This window comes from Colletotrichum tamarilloi, assembly GCF_030869305.1.
Source record: "Colletotrichum tamarilloi strain Tom-12 chromosome Unknown Scaffold_216.1, whole genome shotgun sequence".
Lineage (NCBI taxonomy): Eukaryota > Fungi > Ascomycota > Sordariomycetes > Glomerellales > Glomerellaceae > Colletotrichum > Colletotrichum tamarilloi.
In genome coordinates, this window is record NW_026849600.1 from 21186 (window position 1) to 38341 (window position 17156).

Genomic DNA, 17156 nt, shown 5'->3' on the forward strand with positions numbered 1-17156 from the left:
CGGTCCACATCTAGACATGGACCTTTTGGTGCATGCACTTGACGCTTGGCACCTGAAAACCGGAGGCCGGTCTGGAAGACAACGATATCAACTCAGTTACATGAATCCAATCAAAGGTGCAAGTCCAAGAATTCTCTTCAAATGGCTGGAAGGTCGGTAGGATGAATATGAAAGGTATACGTAGTGATCATGGTGTTTCTATTGCTCCCTGGTTTCATCGACATAAGCCTTTTTTTTGTTCATTTCTCTTGAGAGCCATAAGTGACCTCTCAACAATGTTATGTCAGATGTAGAATCCATATGAAAGGGTCAACTCAAGCTTACGGAAATTGCGTCACTATCCTGGAATCGATATCATTGCTGGAAATTCTTGCCGAATGTTGCTCGTGGGAATAGGCTTGACGAGAAAGTAGTAAGGTATAGAAAGCCTGAGTTTGCCGTTCCCTATTCTCCGTTATGATTTTTTGGTAGACATCAATGGTATACGTGAAGTCTTGCGAGATACATTGGTTCAGAGACCATCGAGCTTTGACTGAGGCATAAATGAGAGCATCCAGCCTTCAGGTCCGCTTATTGCTCGCATCAAAATGGACTTCTGTGAAGTTAGAAGTTCTTATACATATGCAAAGTACATATTGGCTGCAACGTAAATTAATATGTAAATATTTCATGACGATGCGATAAGATGAGATATTTGGAAACCTCAGTATTTGTTGGTGACATGAAGAATTACGCTCACCTGGCAGAAACCTTGGACCACGTGCACATGGCCATTGTTATTCGAGAACAAAATGGTGACAGCTTTTCCTAATGCGTCGATTCGTATCACAAACCAACGCATTTGTCTGTAACTACATGGACCTGATGTAAACTGATGTTATTCAGCACTGTTAACAAGGCAATAATCACGAAGGCTTCTGCTGGCATCCGACTATGAAGTCGATGGTGGAGGATCGAATATGTTGAGGGTACCATCTTAACGGAGTCCAAACACCGATGAAGCTTGGCTTACAGGACTTCTAGTAAAGGCAGCTGTTATTTTGAGATGGCTGCTTGATTGTGCTAGAATTCAACCATTCTTTCATTTCCTTGTAGACGTATAACTTGAGGCACATGTAGCAATAATTATAATCTAGATAGTCAAAGCCTGTAATTTGACAATAGACGGAGGTGATTTCCGATTATGGTCCTCATATATAGATAACAGGTATCAGAATCATTAATCAATTTGTATTAGACGTATCAATAGGCTTCTGGGGTGTTGTGCACATGCTGATTTCTTGATGTCCGAGGATTTTCATGTTGGTGTAGATGGCAGCTGCGACCAAACCTTTTAGGGGTCTCATCGAAATCGAAATGTCGAGAAGATTCTGAAAATTGCCAGGGTCGGGACCCTCTCATATACTCAATCGAATGAACCTTGGTACGACGCCGATTTCAATATCATACCATGTTGGTCATCGAATAAAGTAGGCAGATCCCCAAGTCACCTATCATGGCCTGACGCGATCCGAGACAACGGAAGGATGGCATGGCGTCTTAAAACAAGAAGTCAAGGAATAATGTTTTCTCAAAGAATATACCATGGAAGATCTATGCCCTGGTCTCGCAAGGCTAAAGAGCTTGATGGTTTTACGTTTTGAATGTAACCTCAGTATCTAATATCGGCCGCTTAATATCCCTTCGTCGATGAAGCCAGGCATAGTGAGTGCTGTTTCAATTGTTTAGGTCTGATATTTGTATCGGCTTGGACAGCTTTCGGGTGAATAATGATCTGAGTAGTATTTGTTGGATGCCTGGAGAATATGCTGGGTGACTATTCGTATCTTAACATTGCAGATAATGCATATTAACTCTCATAAAGAATGAAGATAGATATTATGCAACTGTTAGCAATCTCATCAAGCGACTATATCACAAACAAGATTGGGTAATGACAACAGTTCGACGTCCCTTCTCATCTTCTGATACCTAAATCCTATACACGCCTTCGCAATATGCATCTCTTGACACTTCCCAAGCCTCAAAGTCACGTGCACTCCCTGATTTGGCACATGTCGTCCGTGGAGCTACGGGCTGACTGTTCGCCTCGTCCCTCCCTTGCTCCTAGCCGAAGCCCCCACCACATCCAAGAAGATGCCTCAGAGCACTGGGCTTACCACGACTCAAGGGAGACACTTAGTGTTCAGACATAAATAACCACTCTCTTCCCTCAAACCATCTTGATGCAAGATGTGGTTACTCAACGTGTCCTCACGACTCTGGCGGTGCAGTCGACTGCGGAATATGCCCTGTCCGTAGTGTCAGATCGACGGTCGAGTCCTTAAGATTTCCTTCTATTTGAACATTTCAGTTTCATCCAATGTTCCAAAATATCTTCAGCTAGACCACCTCTGAAGTCGTTGTACATGTAGCCATCAATCTCGGCCTCCATTGAGCGACGCACACATTCGCGGAAGAATCTCGCACCTGGAGCTCGAAACAACGCTAAACGACAACAGGGTAAACATCATGTCGGGTGCTACTGGATTGCGATACCAATTGTATTGAGGCTGATAACTATTTGTTCCGACGTCACGGCCCAATTCGCTAGGCCGAACGCCTTTCAGACTTTTCAGAGCAAGGTTCATGCGGTCTCAATAAAATCATGCATCTATCGTCTAGTCCATACTGGAACAGAGAAAGAGGTCGATACGCCATCCGCAACTACTAGTATCTTGGGAACGGCATGCCGCCACTGCCTGTAATTGTGTGAAGAAACCCCGTAAGGTACGGCCTTTTTGGCATAGCCACGATAGGAAATCGATTCTCGAGCCCATGGAAGAATTGTCTACTGAACTTCCAGTGTACATCCGGGGACCTCAAAGTATGATCACTTAAGATCTTACTAATATCTTGTCGTTTTTGGAAAGATTTACTGAATAATTCATTATGAATCAATGCCCGTCTCCGGTCTAGGATTCTTAGTATGTCGTCATCTTGAAGTGATGAAGGACTGTCCTGCTCTGGAACAAGATATGATATGTACTACCCCAGCGCACCAGAGAGGCCAATTAGAGCATCAAGCCCTTTCTGTAGGGATCTCATCGTAGCAAAACCACAAATGTGAACTTGAATGCTCTTTCTTTGAACCGGTTTTAACCCGCGTCCCGTAGTAGATCCAGACTCGGCCGACAACACAATAAACATCAATTGCTTTATTCTTTACCTTTAATTTTGTTGCCCCGTGTGAAGTATTCAGTAGCTTAATGATGTGCGGAACAGCTGCTGGTCGTTATTTCATATTCTTCGATAGCAACCAGCTGTGGCTCTCTCTAAGCCCCGGATATTTTAGCATTGAATACTTAATGAAAGTTCGCTCTTCTTGCGTCTCGATATTGGAGCTTCCAGGATGTGTCGCAGGCTTTTAGGGAGCATAGGCTGAGCTCTACTCCATACTACGAAGGGGCTGAGAGACCGGATCACCAATGTGCAATTCGCAAAGGGAACAAGAGAGACTAGGCAGTAGGTATGATGGATAAAGAGCTCCAACTGTAAAATTTGACGACGGGACGATTTCAACCGTCCTCGTGCCTGGTGCCTGAGCTCTCGGAAATGGTGTGAGCTCCCCATTCCTATGGTCGAGGCAAGGGGTGAGCTTAGGAATCCTAATGGAGACTTCATGTAACGAGAGGGTGCTGCAAGGGAGAATGATTGGGATTTCAGTCGACTCCCTCAGTTCCAATCAAAATTTCACACCTAGTTTAAGCTCGAGGCGACTAGTCTGACAGTAGTAGCCCCTTAGACTTCACGAAAATCTGGGCCATGGCCCAAATTGCCAACCACCTCTGGCAGCCTCAGCAGCACATTTGGGTTCAGTTCATGTTTTGTTGAAGAAAGCAATGTGGTCATCAGTCGAAATATAATTATAATCACCCCATCTTCTTCTTTTCTTTAAAGAGTCTTCGTTGATTTAATCGTGAACACAAGTCCAGTGTGTCGCCTCTTGTCAAGATACCCATCCAATTTCAACATCGTCAACCGTCCAAGGCCTGAACGACCTGGGTCCAGTCGCCGTCACCATATGCTCCAGGCACACTGTCTCCATCGAATAGACTAGCTAGCACCACACGATCCGATTGTTCGCCTTCCCAAGGCTGTCTGCCGTGCTGAGCAATAACGTTGTCGAAGACGAGAACGTCGCCCTGTTGCCACTTGTGGAGTACTCGGATCTCATCTGTGATCTTCGCTAAGTGTTCTAGATACCTGTCTGGGATTGGCGTGCCGTCGCCGTAGAGCTGTTTGGTGACTTCCTTTCTGGCCCCTTGTCCGCCTTGAGAGTTCTTCCAGTAGGCGGCTAATCCGGTGAAGAGCGTCGGAAGTCCTGTGCCTGGCTGGGTACGAATCGCGGGTAGCCTATGCGTCAGGATCACGCCGTCGTCTATCCATTCCCAAGTCGTATGCTGGCCTCTTCCATATCTAGCAATCTGTGCCTCGATCTTCTCGCGCTTCATGGCCACACTGTCACCGTCCAAGAAGTTTTTTCCAAAAGCTTGTGCTAGGGTTGAGCCTCCTGTATATTGCTGGTCGAACTTATAGGTCACTCTGCTTAGAATTCCCTTCTCCGTCAGTGCCTGGATGAACTCCGGGATTTCATCCTTGGCTCGTTGAAAGAGCTCCAGTGATGAAGAAATGGGGGTCTCGCCCCCTTTTGCGGGCGCCTTGTGGTTATAGAAGAAAACGTATTCGGGCGCATGCGGGACCTGGGGTGACTCATTGTGGTTGTAGATGAGAACTTCCTTTGGGCTTTCGTTCGCAGGTGCCACGTTTGGTGCCAACAATGGTCTGTCGACTACAATGCCAATGATTTCGTGTGGTTTGTACCCGAAAGCGTGTGCGAACTTGCTGAAATCCTCGGCGCCATGGATTGGCAAACCTCTGAATAAAAGCACCCCGTGAATGGCGAGTTTCTTGGTGAGTTCGCCCTGCGTCTGAAGAGATTCTACAGCATGGACGACCTCACGCAACTGAACATCTTTGTGCTGACCGGAAGGCCTCAACGCCAGTGGTGTCACAGTGCCAGTGGGATGGGGCTCGCCCAGAAGTCGTTGATTTGCCTGGGGTAAATCTTGAAATTGTTCAAATACGATGGAGGAATTGAGTTGATTGGTTGTTTTATGGCCTTCGGTAACATTCGATATGAGTGAAGTCGTCATTGTGATTGCGTGCCTTGCGGCAACTGTAGCAGGAAGTATTCGCTTCGATGCCGATGATCGCAACCTGGGACAACGTGCAGGTACTGGATGTAGGATGGGTTTGATGGAAGCGCCCGCGACGTCAGATTGGTTGAACGGGAACTTATATACCTATCCGAGGAAGTTGTAGCATGTGCTTTGATGCGTTCGAAGCTAAAATCACGTTATTTTGGGCTTCATGCCAATTGGCGAGAGTCGCATCGATATCTCTACCCCGGTTATCAATACCCGCGTCCTCCGATAGGATTGGTTCATTGCAGTTGAGGTTGAATGCATCAAGGCCAAACTCATGCTTAACTTCGCTCTTCCCTATGGACTCAGGGTTCATACATGCTTGAAACGATATCGCGATATTCCGAGTACCGTATTCTAAGCAAGAGAGAACGCAAATTCTTTTGTATGATGGATACATGCGATCCTTTTGCTAGCTCCATGTTGCTAGCATTTAGGCAACTCATCGACGGCGAATGGGCTACACGCCGGCTCTTCCATATATGATCTACGGCGAACAAGTCTTCACAACGGATACAGATTCGTATTGACTGCTTCCGACCGTCCCCGATGCGGGGTCTGGGTTACCATTCGTAAGGCTCAAGAGATTGGTTCAGGACTGTCGATTGGTGCGACGTTGGGACGAAACTTGAGCACGTAATTCGTGACCCTGCAAGCAAATCTCATGCAGTGGAAATTTTACAGTGGCGGATTTGAGGTCTATCTTAAGTCCCTAAGTGAAGTAAATAGTTGCCTGAGGAGGTTTTGATTTTACACCAGCCCATAAAGGTTGGCCCTCCAGCAACTGCAACCATCAAGGTCTTCGAAGAGGGGGTCTTGTCTCGCAGCCGTCAAACCTTTTCAATTCATCATCAAGCATATTCGAGTCAAAGTTCGACCATCGTACCAGTCAGCAACTTAGCCAGTCATGTCTGTCGAGGTGGCCGGCCTTCGCCAGCCAGAAATCGAGCCCGGCAACCAGTCGCTGTCTCCGTCGCAACCCATGTCGTTTCTCAGGAGTACTCTCTTTCAGATACTCATCGTTGGTCTCTGTGCTTTCTGTGCACCGGGAATATGGAGTGCTATGAATGGACTCGGCGTCGGCGGTTCACAAAGTCCAGATCTGGTCAACGCAGCGAATGCTCTCCTTTACGCCTTTATGACGTTGACTTGCTTCGCTGGCCCGTTCCTTACCAACCTGATTGGATTCCGCTGGACTTTGGCAGTTGGTGCTCTTGGGTATCCCCTCTATGCAGCCGGCCTTTACGTCAACAATCGGACAGGTGGAACATGGCTCGTCTACTTCGGCTCGGTTGCCTGCGGCATAAGTGCTGGATTCTTCTACAGTGTCGAGGGAGCGATTGCCACGGGATATCCTGAAAACCACAAGCGAGGCCGTTACGTCGCGACGTGGTTCACCTTCCGCAACTTTGGCATGATTATTGGTGGTGCCATCTCGCTGGCGCTCAACCACAAGGTTAATCAGAAGGGCAAGGTTGGATACGAGCTGTACCTTGCCTTCATCGGCATACAATGTCTCGGTTTCTTCCTGGGTCTCTTCTTATCCAACCCCGACAAGGTCATGCGGGATGACGGAAGTCGCATCGAAGCGCCGAGAGGGATCCATTGGCGGACAGAGCTCTTCGAGATGTGGAAGCTACTCAGAAGCCGTTCAATTCTTCTATTGACACCTCTATTCTGGTACTTTGGCTGGATTCAAGCATACCCTGGCACCTACCTTGCAACATACTTCAGCGTGCGCTCGAGAGCGCTAGGTGGTTTCGTTGCAGCTATCGTAAGCACTTTCTCGACATGGCTCGGAGGATCACTTGTGGATCTCCCGTGGTCCAAGAATCGCCAGACACGAGCTCTAGCAACATATTCGCTGATAGTCTGTCTCAACACTGCAACCTGGATATGGGCTGTCATCATCCAAAATGAGTATCGATTCACGCTCCCTGTCCTGGATTGGGCCCTTCAGAGCGAGTTCGGACGCGGATTTGGGCTCTATATGCTGGAAAGAGCGTCTCTTGGCATGATTGAGAACTTCATCTACTGGGCAATCGGAAATCTGTCAGACTCGCCCGGCGACCAGATTCGGTATAGCTCTTTGCTTCGTGGCATCGAGACGGCAGCGGTAGCAGTGGGTTTCGGGATCCAAGCCGTTCCAACCCCCCTTATTGCTACAGCAAGCATCAACTGCGGTCTTTGGTTCATCGCTCTACCACTCAGTTACTTTGCCACTCTGCAAGTTGTGAAAAAATTCGAAGAGCAGGACCGGATGCAAGACCGGATGCACGAGGTGGCGGAAATTGTGGGACACAAAGCCTAGGCCATGATCCACAGGTCTCAGTTGCCTGTCAACTTCTTGGAATATGTTGTAAAAGCATGACGATTAATGATCATACGGAAAAGGACCAGATGGCCATGGTCTGCAGATATCGCAGTGGTTTCCCCTTTAGCTCTCTCTATGTTACATCACCTGGTTCATTTGCGCGTTGCCTAGAAAATCTTTGCGCTGCAAATTTGGGTCTTGATCATTGATTCGGTAGCATTGGGAATATTATTGTTGCATTTAGGTTCTAGGTTGCTGTAGGCCTCTACCCGCCTCGTCCACAACCCATGTAAAGCACCGTTTACTAGGACTGAACGCTTAACCCATGCATAGTAGTGTGACTTATCATGCGTGAACAACCGGTGTGGATCTTCAAATTTCAATGTCGAACATGCAGGACTTCTTTCAACGGATATGATTGATGAATCAGGATGGGTAATTGCCAACACATTTCTGAACCTTTGGCTTAGTTTGCACATATCTCATGCATTGTGCATTTTCTTTATGGAAAGGGAGTGGTTATATCCAAGGGGAACCCAGATTCAGAGCTCATCGCAACAGTTCGTAAGCAGCAGCAGCAAAGTCCCAGAGCGCAGGTTTAATTACAATGATAATACGTCTTGAAAGATGCTTAATATTCCTAGTAAGTTCTTCAAAGCAACGGGCCCAGCCTTATGCACATCAGCATACCCGTTGCACAAATGGTTAGTTGCCCTGGCCGCGCATACCTACTGTCCTGCTCTACTATACTTCGTCTACGGAAAGACTCTCCTGATTCACGAAACAAGGTACGAGGCAGTAGACAGCGCTGATCATCTGCAGGCATGCCTGTACTTGCAGCGTCACAATTGTGATTTATTCCTAGTCGAAGGCTGGGCTGAGAATCGCCTCTTCCCCTCATTCGCTTTTAGTCGAGCTGAGGGCGGGGAATGTTGCATTTGACAGGCGGGAGCGGCTGTAGGCGAATTTCATTATGATCCCGGACTAGACCAACGCCTTCACTCCACCCGGATTCAGACAAACTGCATCCCCGGAAAGCATCATGAAGTTGGACATTACTTTTTTTCGGGCATTTTGCAGAATCCCTTATCACTTCTCACGTTTTTAGCCGCACGGGAGTAGCCGCTCCCGCCTTATGTAGCTCGTGTTGGGTGGATTTACCTACACCTCAGTTTCTCGGACTAAAAGTGGACAGCCAAGCCAATATTGCCAAGCATACGCAAGTCGTTGGTAATGAGCTCTTCTTACCGAATTGCCGAAAACTTCACGAACCTCATCGTGTGCCTTTGGTCCGAGGATGACTGCGAAATGGTGTCAATGGTGAGGTGAAGTTATGCCGCAGTACTTTGCACAAACAGTGGACATGGTGGCGGAAATGCAAGAGGACCATTCATCAAGTTGATCTGTTTAGTCGTATGAGCAGTGACGGCGACAATTGGACTCAGATATATAAAGTCTGCAGTTTCCAGGCTTCTCAATCAATATCTAGTCATCATAATTAACCATCTCTTCTATCTCCTACTCAAAGCAATCTGCAGCTCCCAGCTCTTCTTCGGTCACTCAAGACTCTCCTTCAATCATCGTATCGCTTTCAAGATGCAGTTCGCTACCGCTCTCGTTTCGATCTTGGCCACTGCCGTCATCGCCATTCCCACCGGCAACACTGGCGGTGGCTCTGCTCCCTATGATGCTTGCTCTGGTCTCTACGACAGTCTTCAGTGCTGTGCCACCGACCTTCTGGGAGTTGCTGATCTTGACTGCGCTTCTCGTGAGTCAGAACGAAACCAGAGGAAGGTGAAGTGATCGCTGCTAATAGCTCTGCCAACAGCCGCGACCGTGCCGACTTCGGCCAGCGACGCCAAAAGCATCTGTGCCAAGGTTGGCCAACGTGCCCGCTGCTGTGTTCTTCCCATCGTGAGTAGTACAAATCAAAGATAAACGTCTGCATCTCGTCTTCTAACAATCATGACCACAGCTCGGCCAGAGTATCCTTTGCCAGACTCCCGTTGGTGTTTAGAGGTAGAGACGAGGACAACTATCAAAGCACGATGATTTGTCAACACATCTCGGAAACGTCTACATCTCTTCTTCCTCTGCAATACATGTAATTAGTCGGCCTGTTGTACCGGGATCGACGGAGGGGAATACTTGGCTCCGAGACTGCAAGCTCCACAGCGTTATGCTAGCTTCTATACAGAAACTTCAGTCATCACCGTTTAGCCGCTCAGAGGGCTTGCTCGAAGTCATCATTCGAATTGTTGTGACGTTATGCATGGCTCCTTTTGTCGCTGTCCTCTGCAATGTAGCTCAAAGTGAGTCAGCCACGGGTTTCAGGTAGAAGGGTAAACAAGACCGCAAACATGTCACTGAAGCAATTGTATGACGGTACTAACTTGGTCAAACCCAAATACATCTCGCTGCTGCACTACTTCTAGCTACGCACGCGTTGCAATCTAGAAAGTCTAGAATTCCTCGTCTTGCCATCTTGCTATCAAGTTGTCGCTAAGGTGGAAGAGTTACAGAGGGAAAAAAGAAACACGTTATTGTGCCCATTTGCCCTGCAAATTGTGCAATTTCTAGCTAGAAAGAATATCACGCAGAACAGCGACTGTTTTGCTGCATCTACATTAGAACGAGATGGGTTGACCTTGGTTGTGTTGCCAAGAGTCATCTGATTGATGCTTGTAGAAACGTTGAAGTCTGATTTCTCCTTTCTCAGCACATTTTCTGCCCTGCGGAGAAGCCTGTCTGTCCCCTGAAGCACGCATTCGACAGCACGCTGGCCCCTGTGCTATGGCGTGCTAGTCCCAACTTTGCCCACTACTGAAATTCAAAGTGATCCGACACTCAGCTAAGATGGCACCGGCTGAACTATAAGTGCACATCGGACATAATTGATTGGCGCAAGAGCCTGATCCTGACTGAGCCGTTGCACTCTGAATCTCAATAGAGCTTAGATTGACCAAATGTCAACAATGAAATGGGGTAGCCCTGATTCAAGCACCGCCGTAAATAGAGAAGCAACGTCATGTGGAATCTCAGGGCGAACATGGGGGAATGTTCTTCGAAGAAAAGATCTTTCAAATACGGATCGGCCCAGTTACGCACCTGTGTACGTCTGCAACTATCAACGTCTCTATCGAAAGACGTTGCGACCAATGTGCTTGGTTTGTCGCCAATCCCTAGTCTTGTCGAAGTTGTCGTTGGCCGGACTTACCGAGATGAATGATGGACTCAACTCTAGTGTCAAGTGCCATACCCCAGGGCTTGGGTATCGAGAGCCTTCTGCCGGAATGCGCGGTAAGTTCCCTGATCGTCACGCCAAAGTCGCGAGTCTTCATGCGACTACTAATGCTATGCCGCTTTTCAGAGTCATTGCGTCTCGACAATGATCGCATCAGCGACGAGTGCACAAGCCGCCATCAAATTTCTTTGCGCAGAGCAACAACTGTACGGAATAATCGGTTGCAGCTATCAAAACTGCTCTGTCGTCGATGGACTAAGTATGTGCCTCTCCGCCTTCGACGCCTTTAACAGGATTCATATTGATGAATGCAGAGAGCCAAAGAATCATATTCGACATTTGTGGACTTCCCAATCGAGATAGAGGTCCCTCAGCCACTGCGAGTGCCGTAGCAGGGGCTATTGTGGCTGTATTTAGTGTTGGTGTCCGCATGTACTCCCAACTCTCACGGTTGGATTATATAATTGGACTGGATGACTATGCCCTGATTTTCTCAATGGTATGTTTCTCTATGACGACAAAATGTCGACTTGACCTGTACCTTGACTAAAGTAAAATTGGTCTAGTTGATATCAGTACCTATGAGCGTGGTTGTTGTGTTCAGTAAGCCGTCCTCAGCCATACACGGAGGAAAGAATCCTGGAATGGAATCTAACCCGTGTTGCAGCGGTTCAAAATGGCCTCGGAAAAGACATCTGGACACTCACACCGGAGCAAATCAACGAGTTCTTCAAAGTAAGTGCAATGGCAGACAATGAGGTTCGCAAAAAGAGAAGAGTCCAAGCTTACCCGACTCGGCAAGCTGTTCTACATCGGAGAGCACTTTTACGCATTCACCGTCATGTTTGCGAAGACGAATTTCCTGTTTTTCTACTTGCGCCTATTTTCCGATGAAAAGTTTAGGCGCTTGACTTGGGGTGTCATATGGGCATGCGTCATATCAGCCGTTTCATTCCTAGTTGCGACTTCGGTTCAGTGCTGGCCCATCAGCTACACCTGGACTAAGTGGGATGGAGAACACCAAGGCCGTTGCCACGATATTAATGTTCAGACTTGGGCCCATGCATCGGTCAATATTGCTCTTGATGTTATTGTAGTAGCTATGCCCATTTCTCAAATCGTCAGGCTCAACTGGCGATGGAGACAGAAGGTTGGGGCCGGTATGATGTTCGCTGTAGCATTGTTGTGAGTTGTGCCCTGCGGAACCCGGAAATGTGGGATTGATAAGAGCTAATATACGTTGTAGGATCACCTTTGTCTCCATTCTGAGACTCAGCTCGATCAGAGATTTCATGAAGACTTCGAATCCGACATGTGAGTTGGTTGTTTTATTGTAAACGCGAGTACTGACGCTTACTAGGGGACATTGTGCCAATCTCTAACTGGTCATTCGTCGAGTTAAACGGTTTCATCTTCTGCTCTTGCATGCCTGCCTTTAGAGACTATTTCCGTCGTCTATTTTTACGAAGGAGACGAACAGTTCAAAATGTAAGCTCCATATTTGGTGCTAGGCCGAGAATGAGGACTATCGGGGATAGTGTCTTGCGACCGAGCGATCGGTTGCACGAACTAATTTCTGTTGACAACGACAACGATGAGCCTGATCATTCTCTTCGGGACATTAGCCATGTGGATCTGGGAATCGGACACCATTCAACCGGTGTGTTGCCCGCCGTAAAGGATGAACGCGATACTAAAGCACTAGCTGCAAATCACTCAAGTCGGGATGGTGATAATAGGCCACCGGACGAGCAGCCCGAAGAAGTGGATCTTGGTGACTTGAAGCATTTGGCACCGTGGGTCTCTGAAGGAACACGTAAACAAAATGGCGGATGCTCAGATGCTCAATTCCCGAGGAGGAGTGAGAGTCCCCGATGAAGTACTCACAACCATCAAGGCTGGGATAATTGGTAAAAGAGGAAACAAAAGGCAGATCAGTGTTGTGGAGGAGTTGTAGTCATATCGTTTTGCTGAGTTCGTAACACTCTCTAAGTGAAGGTGTTCCGGGAATTGGCAATAACCAGAATAATCAAGGTACCTATAAGAATGCAGCGGATAAGTATCATGTGTGGAATTGGAACAGTTGTTCCTCTAGGAAGTTAGAGGTCTCGTCAGTATGGCTTTCGGCAACCCTGACAAGACAAATGGTGATGGGAATAAGTTTAGAAGCTCGACTTCATGATGAGAAAGATGAAGACTGTTTTGAAAGGAGATGACTCTCACTCAGTATGGAAGAGTTGGTGATCATATCTTAGGTTAGGGGAGGCAAATCATTATTGACCGGTACTCAAGCCGGTGAGACAAAACTACAAAAGTCGGCGAAAGGTCCTGAAGTAGGATCTTGTGTCGGAAATCGTAACTATAACAAACCTGAATTGAGTGGAAAGGCCCGTGTTAGAAAGGCGAGTACTCGATGGGTCAGCATCACGCTGTTCAGGTGCAATAAAACGACAAGGATTAGGCCAATGCCACTCCAACGGGTGACAAGTCTTTTCGGAAAGAAATCAATTGTGGCTTTTCAGTAGTCATCTGATAGCGAATGAGAAAAGGCCAATAACGCGTGGGTATCGATGGACTCGTGAAGGATTTTATTGGATTTGTCTTCTCCAGTTGGCGTATCTGAGCTGATAGCAAAAACGTAAAGAGCCCTTCGATTGCAAGTGGCTAGTTGGACATCGGGGGGAGGGGGTGAAAACAAGCTACCTCCCGTCATCAAGTACCTGTACTTAGGGATTAAAGATCGAGGTCTCCAAGGTAAGTTGTCGTCGGGCTTTCATCCAAACCTTCCCGGCGCTTGTGTAACTATCCATGTGGGCGGGACATCGAGTTTGGAAACACGCGGCGCGATGCATGACTGCCGACTTGCCTAGACTGGAATTGGGCTTGCCTATCTGAAGTCAAATAGGCAAGTCGCGCGATCTACTGCGGCTGACAAGTTTCCTTTCCTGAACAAACGCCACGCCTGAACGTGGGGTATTCTCCAAATAGGCAACTTCCAATCCGAGACGTCTTGGATAGGAAAGTTGGGTCCGATCAACTCGATCTTGGCATGTGGGGAGTGCGTGAGACTAGAGATGGTCAACGTCGCCATGTGCCGTGAGCATTGATCTGGACCCATCAGAAGACGCCAATTTCGTCTGACAGGGACCCCTTGGGTGACGAAATAGGCAATTTGTCGTCCTCTTGCTTTTGTCCGCCTGCACTAGAGGCGCCTGAAGAGCATGAGAATGACAGTTGTGATGTCTCCAAAGCTGGCACTCCGCGGGATACATATCCCGTTGCGTTTGTGTTTGATCTTGAAGTCAGCTGATTGCACCGGACAGAATGACTATTTCAAAGCTCGCTATCACAAGTGAGATGCCGTGCTGATGTGCTAGCTAGCGTCGGAATCGAAGTATCAAACTCCTTACACCAGACCTCTGCAAACAAGCCTTCCAAGCCAGCTGAGATAGGACCTCGTCATGTACGCAATTGTACTTCCCTTGGCAGCTTTGCTGAGCGTCTTATTCTACTTCATCGTCTATCCCTTGATCGAATACTTCCGAGACCCCAAAAGACTTCGTCGATTTCCGGCTTTCAAGCCTTTAGCCGGCGTGACCAATCTAGTTTTCATGCGCGAAGCTGCACTCGGCTTTCGATCCAAGACTCTCTATGAGAAGCACAAGAAACATCCGGTGCTTCGGACTGGGCCCAACTCGCTTTCGTACGGTACCGTAGATGCAATCAAGGACATCTACGGGCGCGGAACCAAGTGTCTCAAGGGCGAGTTCTACGAGACGTTGGCTGGAACTCACTTCCATCTGGCCGATGTTGTCGATAAGGCAGACCACGCCCGGAAACGCAAGGTTCTGTCGGCGGCATACGCATTGAAGAACCTCGAGAACTGGGAACACAAAGTGGCTGACAAGACTGAACGCTTCATCGTCGGTTGCGACAAGGCCTGTACCCAGCCTCTGAAGGGGGTCCTTCGTCCAGACGCGGCCGATCTTACTTTCGATTACCGAGCGTGGACGAACTACTTCACTCTCGACGCTATCGCTGATATAGGTCTGTCTGAGAAACTGGGATTTCTAGACCAGGGTCATGATCTCGTGCGCGCCGAGCGCATGGACGGATCCATTCACGAGGTGAATTACAGAGCCTGCCTGCATTCCACTGCCGTCGCCCAGTCCATCACCGTTTGGGCTGGTGATTGGTACAAGTTCAATCATCGTCTGACGTCTCTGATCTCGCCAACTTTTCGTCGATGGTGGAACCTGAACAAGGGATGGGATGGCATCGTCTACCACCGCGCAACCCAACGACTGAAACGCTACCAGGCTGGTGAAAAGTTGGAAGATTTCTTCCAGGCTTTGATGGAAGATAAAAACGGAACCCCTAATGGGCTCGACTGGGGCGAGATTGTCGCAGAGGTGTCCATCATGATGAATGCCGGCTCAGACACAACAGCTATCGCCATGAACAACGTCATGTACTGGCTATTGAAGAATCCCAGATGCATGGAAAAGTTGCGCGAGGAAATTGATGCCGTTCTGAACCCTGAAGAGGTGGTTGCGCCCTACGACAAGGTCAAGCACTTGCCGTACCTCAGGGCGTGTCTCGACGAGTCTCTCCGGATAGTGCCGCCAACGACCTTTGGTCTTCCGCGACGAACGCCGCCTGAGGGGGCGTATGTTCTTGGAGATTTCATCCCTGGAAGTACGACGGTTTCCATCTCGGCTTACATCGTCCACAGAGATCCAAAGATCTTCCCGGAACCCGAGTCCTACATCCCGGAGCGCTGGCTCGGTGACAAGGGCAAGGAACTGCAACCGTACTTTGTCAGTTTCAGTGCCGGCGCACGAGGATGCATCGGACGGAATATCAGTTATCTGGAGCAGACAGTTTTGTTGGCGAGTGTCTTGCATAGATAAAACTTCGCCTTGCCCTTCCCCGCGTGGGAACCGGAGAGGCGGGAGGCCATGAACCTGATGCCGAGTCCGATGCCTTTGAAGGTTTGGCGCAGGGAGTCGAAGCAGGAAGAATAATCACATGTAGTCACCAATGTAAACACGTACTTAGGTAGACGGAGCAAGGCTTGCAAAGAGTGTGGTCATCTGATAGACAATGCCAAGTAAATTGTTTCTCGACCCCTTACGCAAGTAAGTGAAGTAGTTGCAAGGGTTGAGCAAGTGCGAGTCGTTATCAACTAACAGGTTTATACAGAACGCTAGAGCTTGCTTTGCTCGCTGGTTGACACTGATCAATCCGCCGTCCCAGCTCGTGCGCGGGCGTTTAACATGGCCGCAATAGGCATCGCAGGGGGTGATGGGGAGTCTTCCCAGCCCCAAGCCTCTCTGATCTGAGACTGTCTGCTCGCTGTTAGTGTTGTGTTGCAGTGGCCAAAGGGCTGGCGCGAGGGTCTACTTACGCTGCATGAGTCGGCCACCCCAACCGCCTGTCAGTCTTGACAAGGATCTTGTACAACTCCTCTTGTTCTTTCCGATCTGTAAAACGATCGCCCGCCATGGTGATTGCTATGCATGCGTTCCTATTGTATCGCGTCGGTCAAAAGATGTTTGAGGAGGGTGTTTGCTTGCCACTTGATGGCACTTACACGTATGCTGGAGGTGTTCTTTCGTTCGCCTGTTTACGGAGCAGCAGGCAATTAGCAGGCAACTTCCCCTAAATCGATAGTGTCGATGAACCGCAAGCTTACCACTGCAAGGCCACATATCACACGAACGGTCTGTTTGAGTTCTTCCTCCATTGCCCGGAAAGCCGTACCAAGCCTCGCAACCTTAGGGTTGTGGGCGATCAAGAGCATCCGCGCCAGGTGATAGTGCTGTAACCCAGCGACAGCGGCATCGGTGATGTACTGTTCTTCCAGCAGAAAACCAGGTTCTGGATTTGCCCACATGGCGTCGAAGTACCATGGCTTCTCTTTCCACCATACATCAAGGTCCTCTTTCAATTGCGCGTAACTCCTTACATGGTTGTCTTCCTGGCCGTAACAGTAGCTTAGACACATTGCACAAATGCTTACGGCTTTGTTGGCATAATGGCAATCCACGGCATTCTCATCGCTATTACCGCGTTCCTGTATCCGTTTGATGCTGGGGAAGAAGCTGTGATAGACTGGGCGTGTGTGAACGAAGGCCATATATAAGTCAACATACCCACTTCCTGGCACCCCCCTGTTTCTGGCACCCACAAAAACGCGAAAATCCACCACAACCCAATGCCCACCCCCAACCTCCTTTTATCACAACATTTTCAATTCGCGTCCAAATGGGCTCATCTTTTGCACATGTCTTCTTCTATATATAATGCCTCAATATACCGAAGATCAGCTTCGTCAGGCTCTCGAGGA

The 17156-nt window shown here is 48.4% G+C and overlaps 6 protein-coding genes across 6 annotated transcripts; 4 read left to right on the forward strand and 2 right to left on the reverse strand.

The window, feature by feature from the left end:
* Window positions 1-4016: 4016 nt before the first annotated feature.
* On the reverse strand, window positions 4017-5195 carry CTAM01_16371 (taurine catabolism dioxygenase TauD; the record flags this gene model as incomplete). Its single annotated transcript, XM_060532364.1, has 1 exon — window positions 4017-5195. One exon carries the CDS (start codon window positions 5193-5195, stop codon window positions 4017-4019), a length of 1179 nt encoding a protein of 392 aa, XP_060373061.1.
* A 958-nt stretch (window positions 5196-6153) lies between these two features.
* Window positions 6154-7557, forward strand: CTAM01_16372 (the record flags this gene model as incomplete). The annotated part of the gene is made up of 1 exon (XM_060532365.1): window positions 6154-7557. The coding sequence occupies one exon, from the start codon at window positions 6154-6156 to the stop codon at window positions 7555-7557; it is 1404 nt and encodes a 467-aa protein (XP_060373062.1).
* Window positions 7558-9156: 1599 nt separating this feature from the next.
* CTAM01_16373 (uncharacterized protein) lies at window positions 9157-9577 on the forward strand (the record flags this gene model as incomplete). Its single annotated transcript, XM_060532366.1, has 3 exons — window positions 9157-9328; window positions 9389-9474; window positions 9536-9577. The coding sequence occupies 3 exons, from the start codon at window positions 9157-9159 to the stop codon at window positions 9575-9577; spliced, it is 300 nt and encodes a 99-aa protein (XP_060373063.1).
* Window positions 9578-10785: 1208 nt separating this feature from the next.
* CTAM01_16374 (CFEM domain-containing protein) lies at window positions 10786-12682 on the forward strand (the record flags this gene model as incomplete). The annotated part of the gene is made up of 6 exons (XM_060532367.1): window positions 10786-11010; window positions 11371-11407; window positions 11472-11539; window positions 11607-11989; window positions 12051-12118; window positions 12165-12682. The coding sequence occupies 6 exons, from the start codon at window positions 10786-10788 to the stop codon at window positions 12680-12682; spliced, it is 1299 nt and encodes a 432-aa protein (XP_060373064.1).
* A 1583-nt stretch (window positions 12683-14265) lies between these two features.
* On the forward strand, window positions 14266-15717 carry CTAM01_16375 (uncharacterized protein; the record flags this gene model as incomplete). The annotated part of the gene is made up of 1 exon (XM_060532368.1): window positions 14266-15717. One exon carries the CDS (start codon window positions 14266-14268, stop codon window positions 15715-15717), a length of 1452 nt encoding a protein of 483 aa, XP_060373065.1.
* A 329-nt stretch (window positions 15718-16046) lies between these two features.
* Window positions 16047-16703, reverse strand: CTAM01_16376 (uncharacterized protein; the record flags this gene model as incomplete). The annotated part of the gene is made up of 4 exons (XM_060532369.1): window positions 16047-16155; window positions 16215-16334; window positions 16401-16429; window positions 16503-16703. 4 exons carry the CDS (start codon window positions 16701-16703, stop codon window positions 16047-16049), a joined length of 459 nt encoding a protein of 152 aa, XP_060373066.1.
* Window positions 16704-17156: the final 453 nt, after the last annotated feature.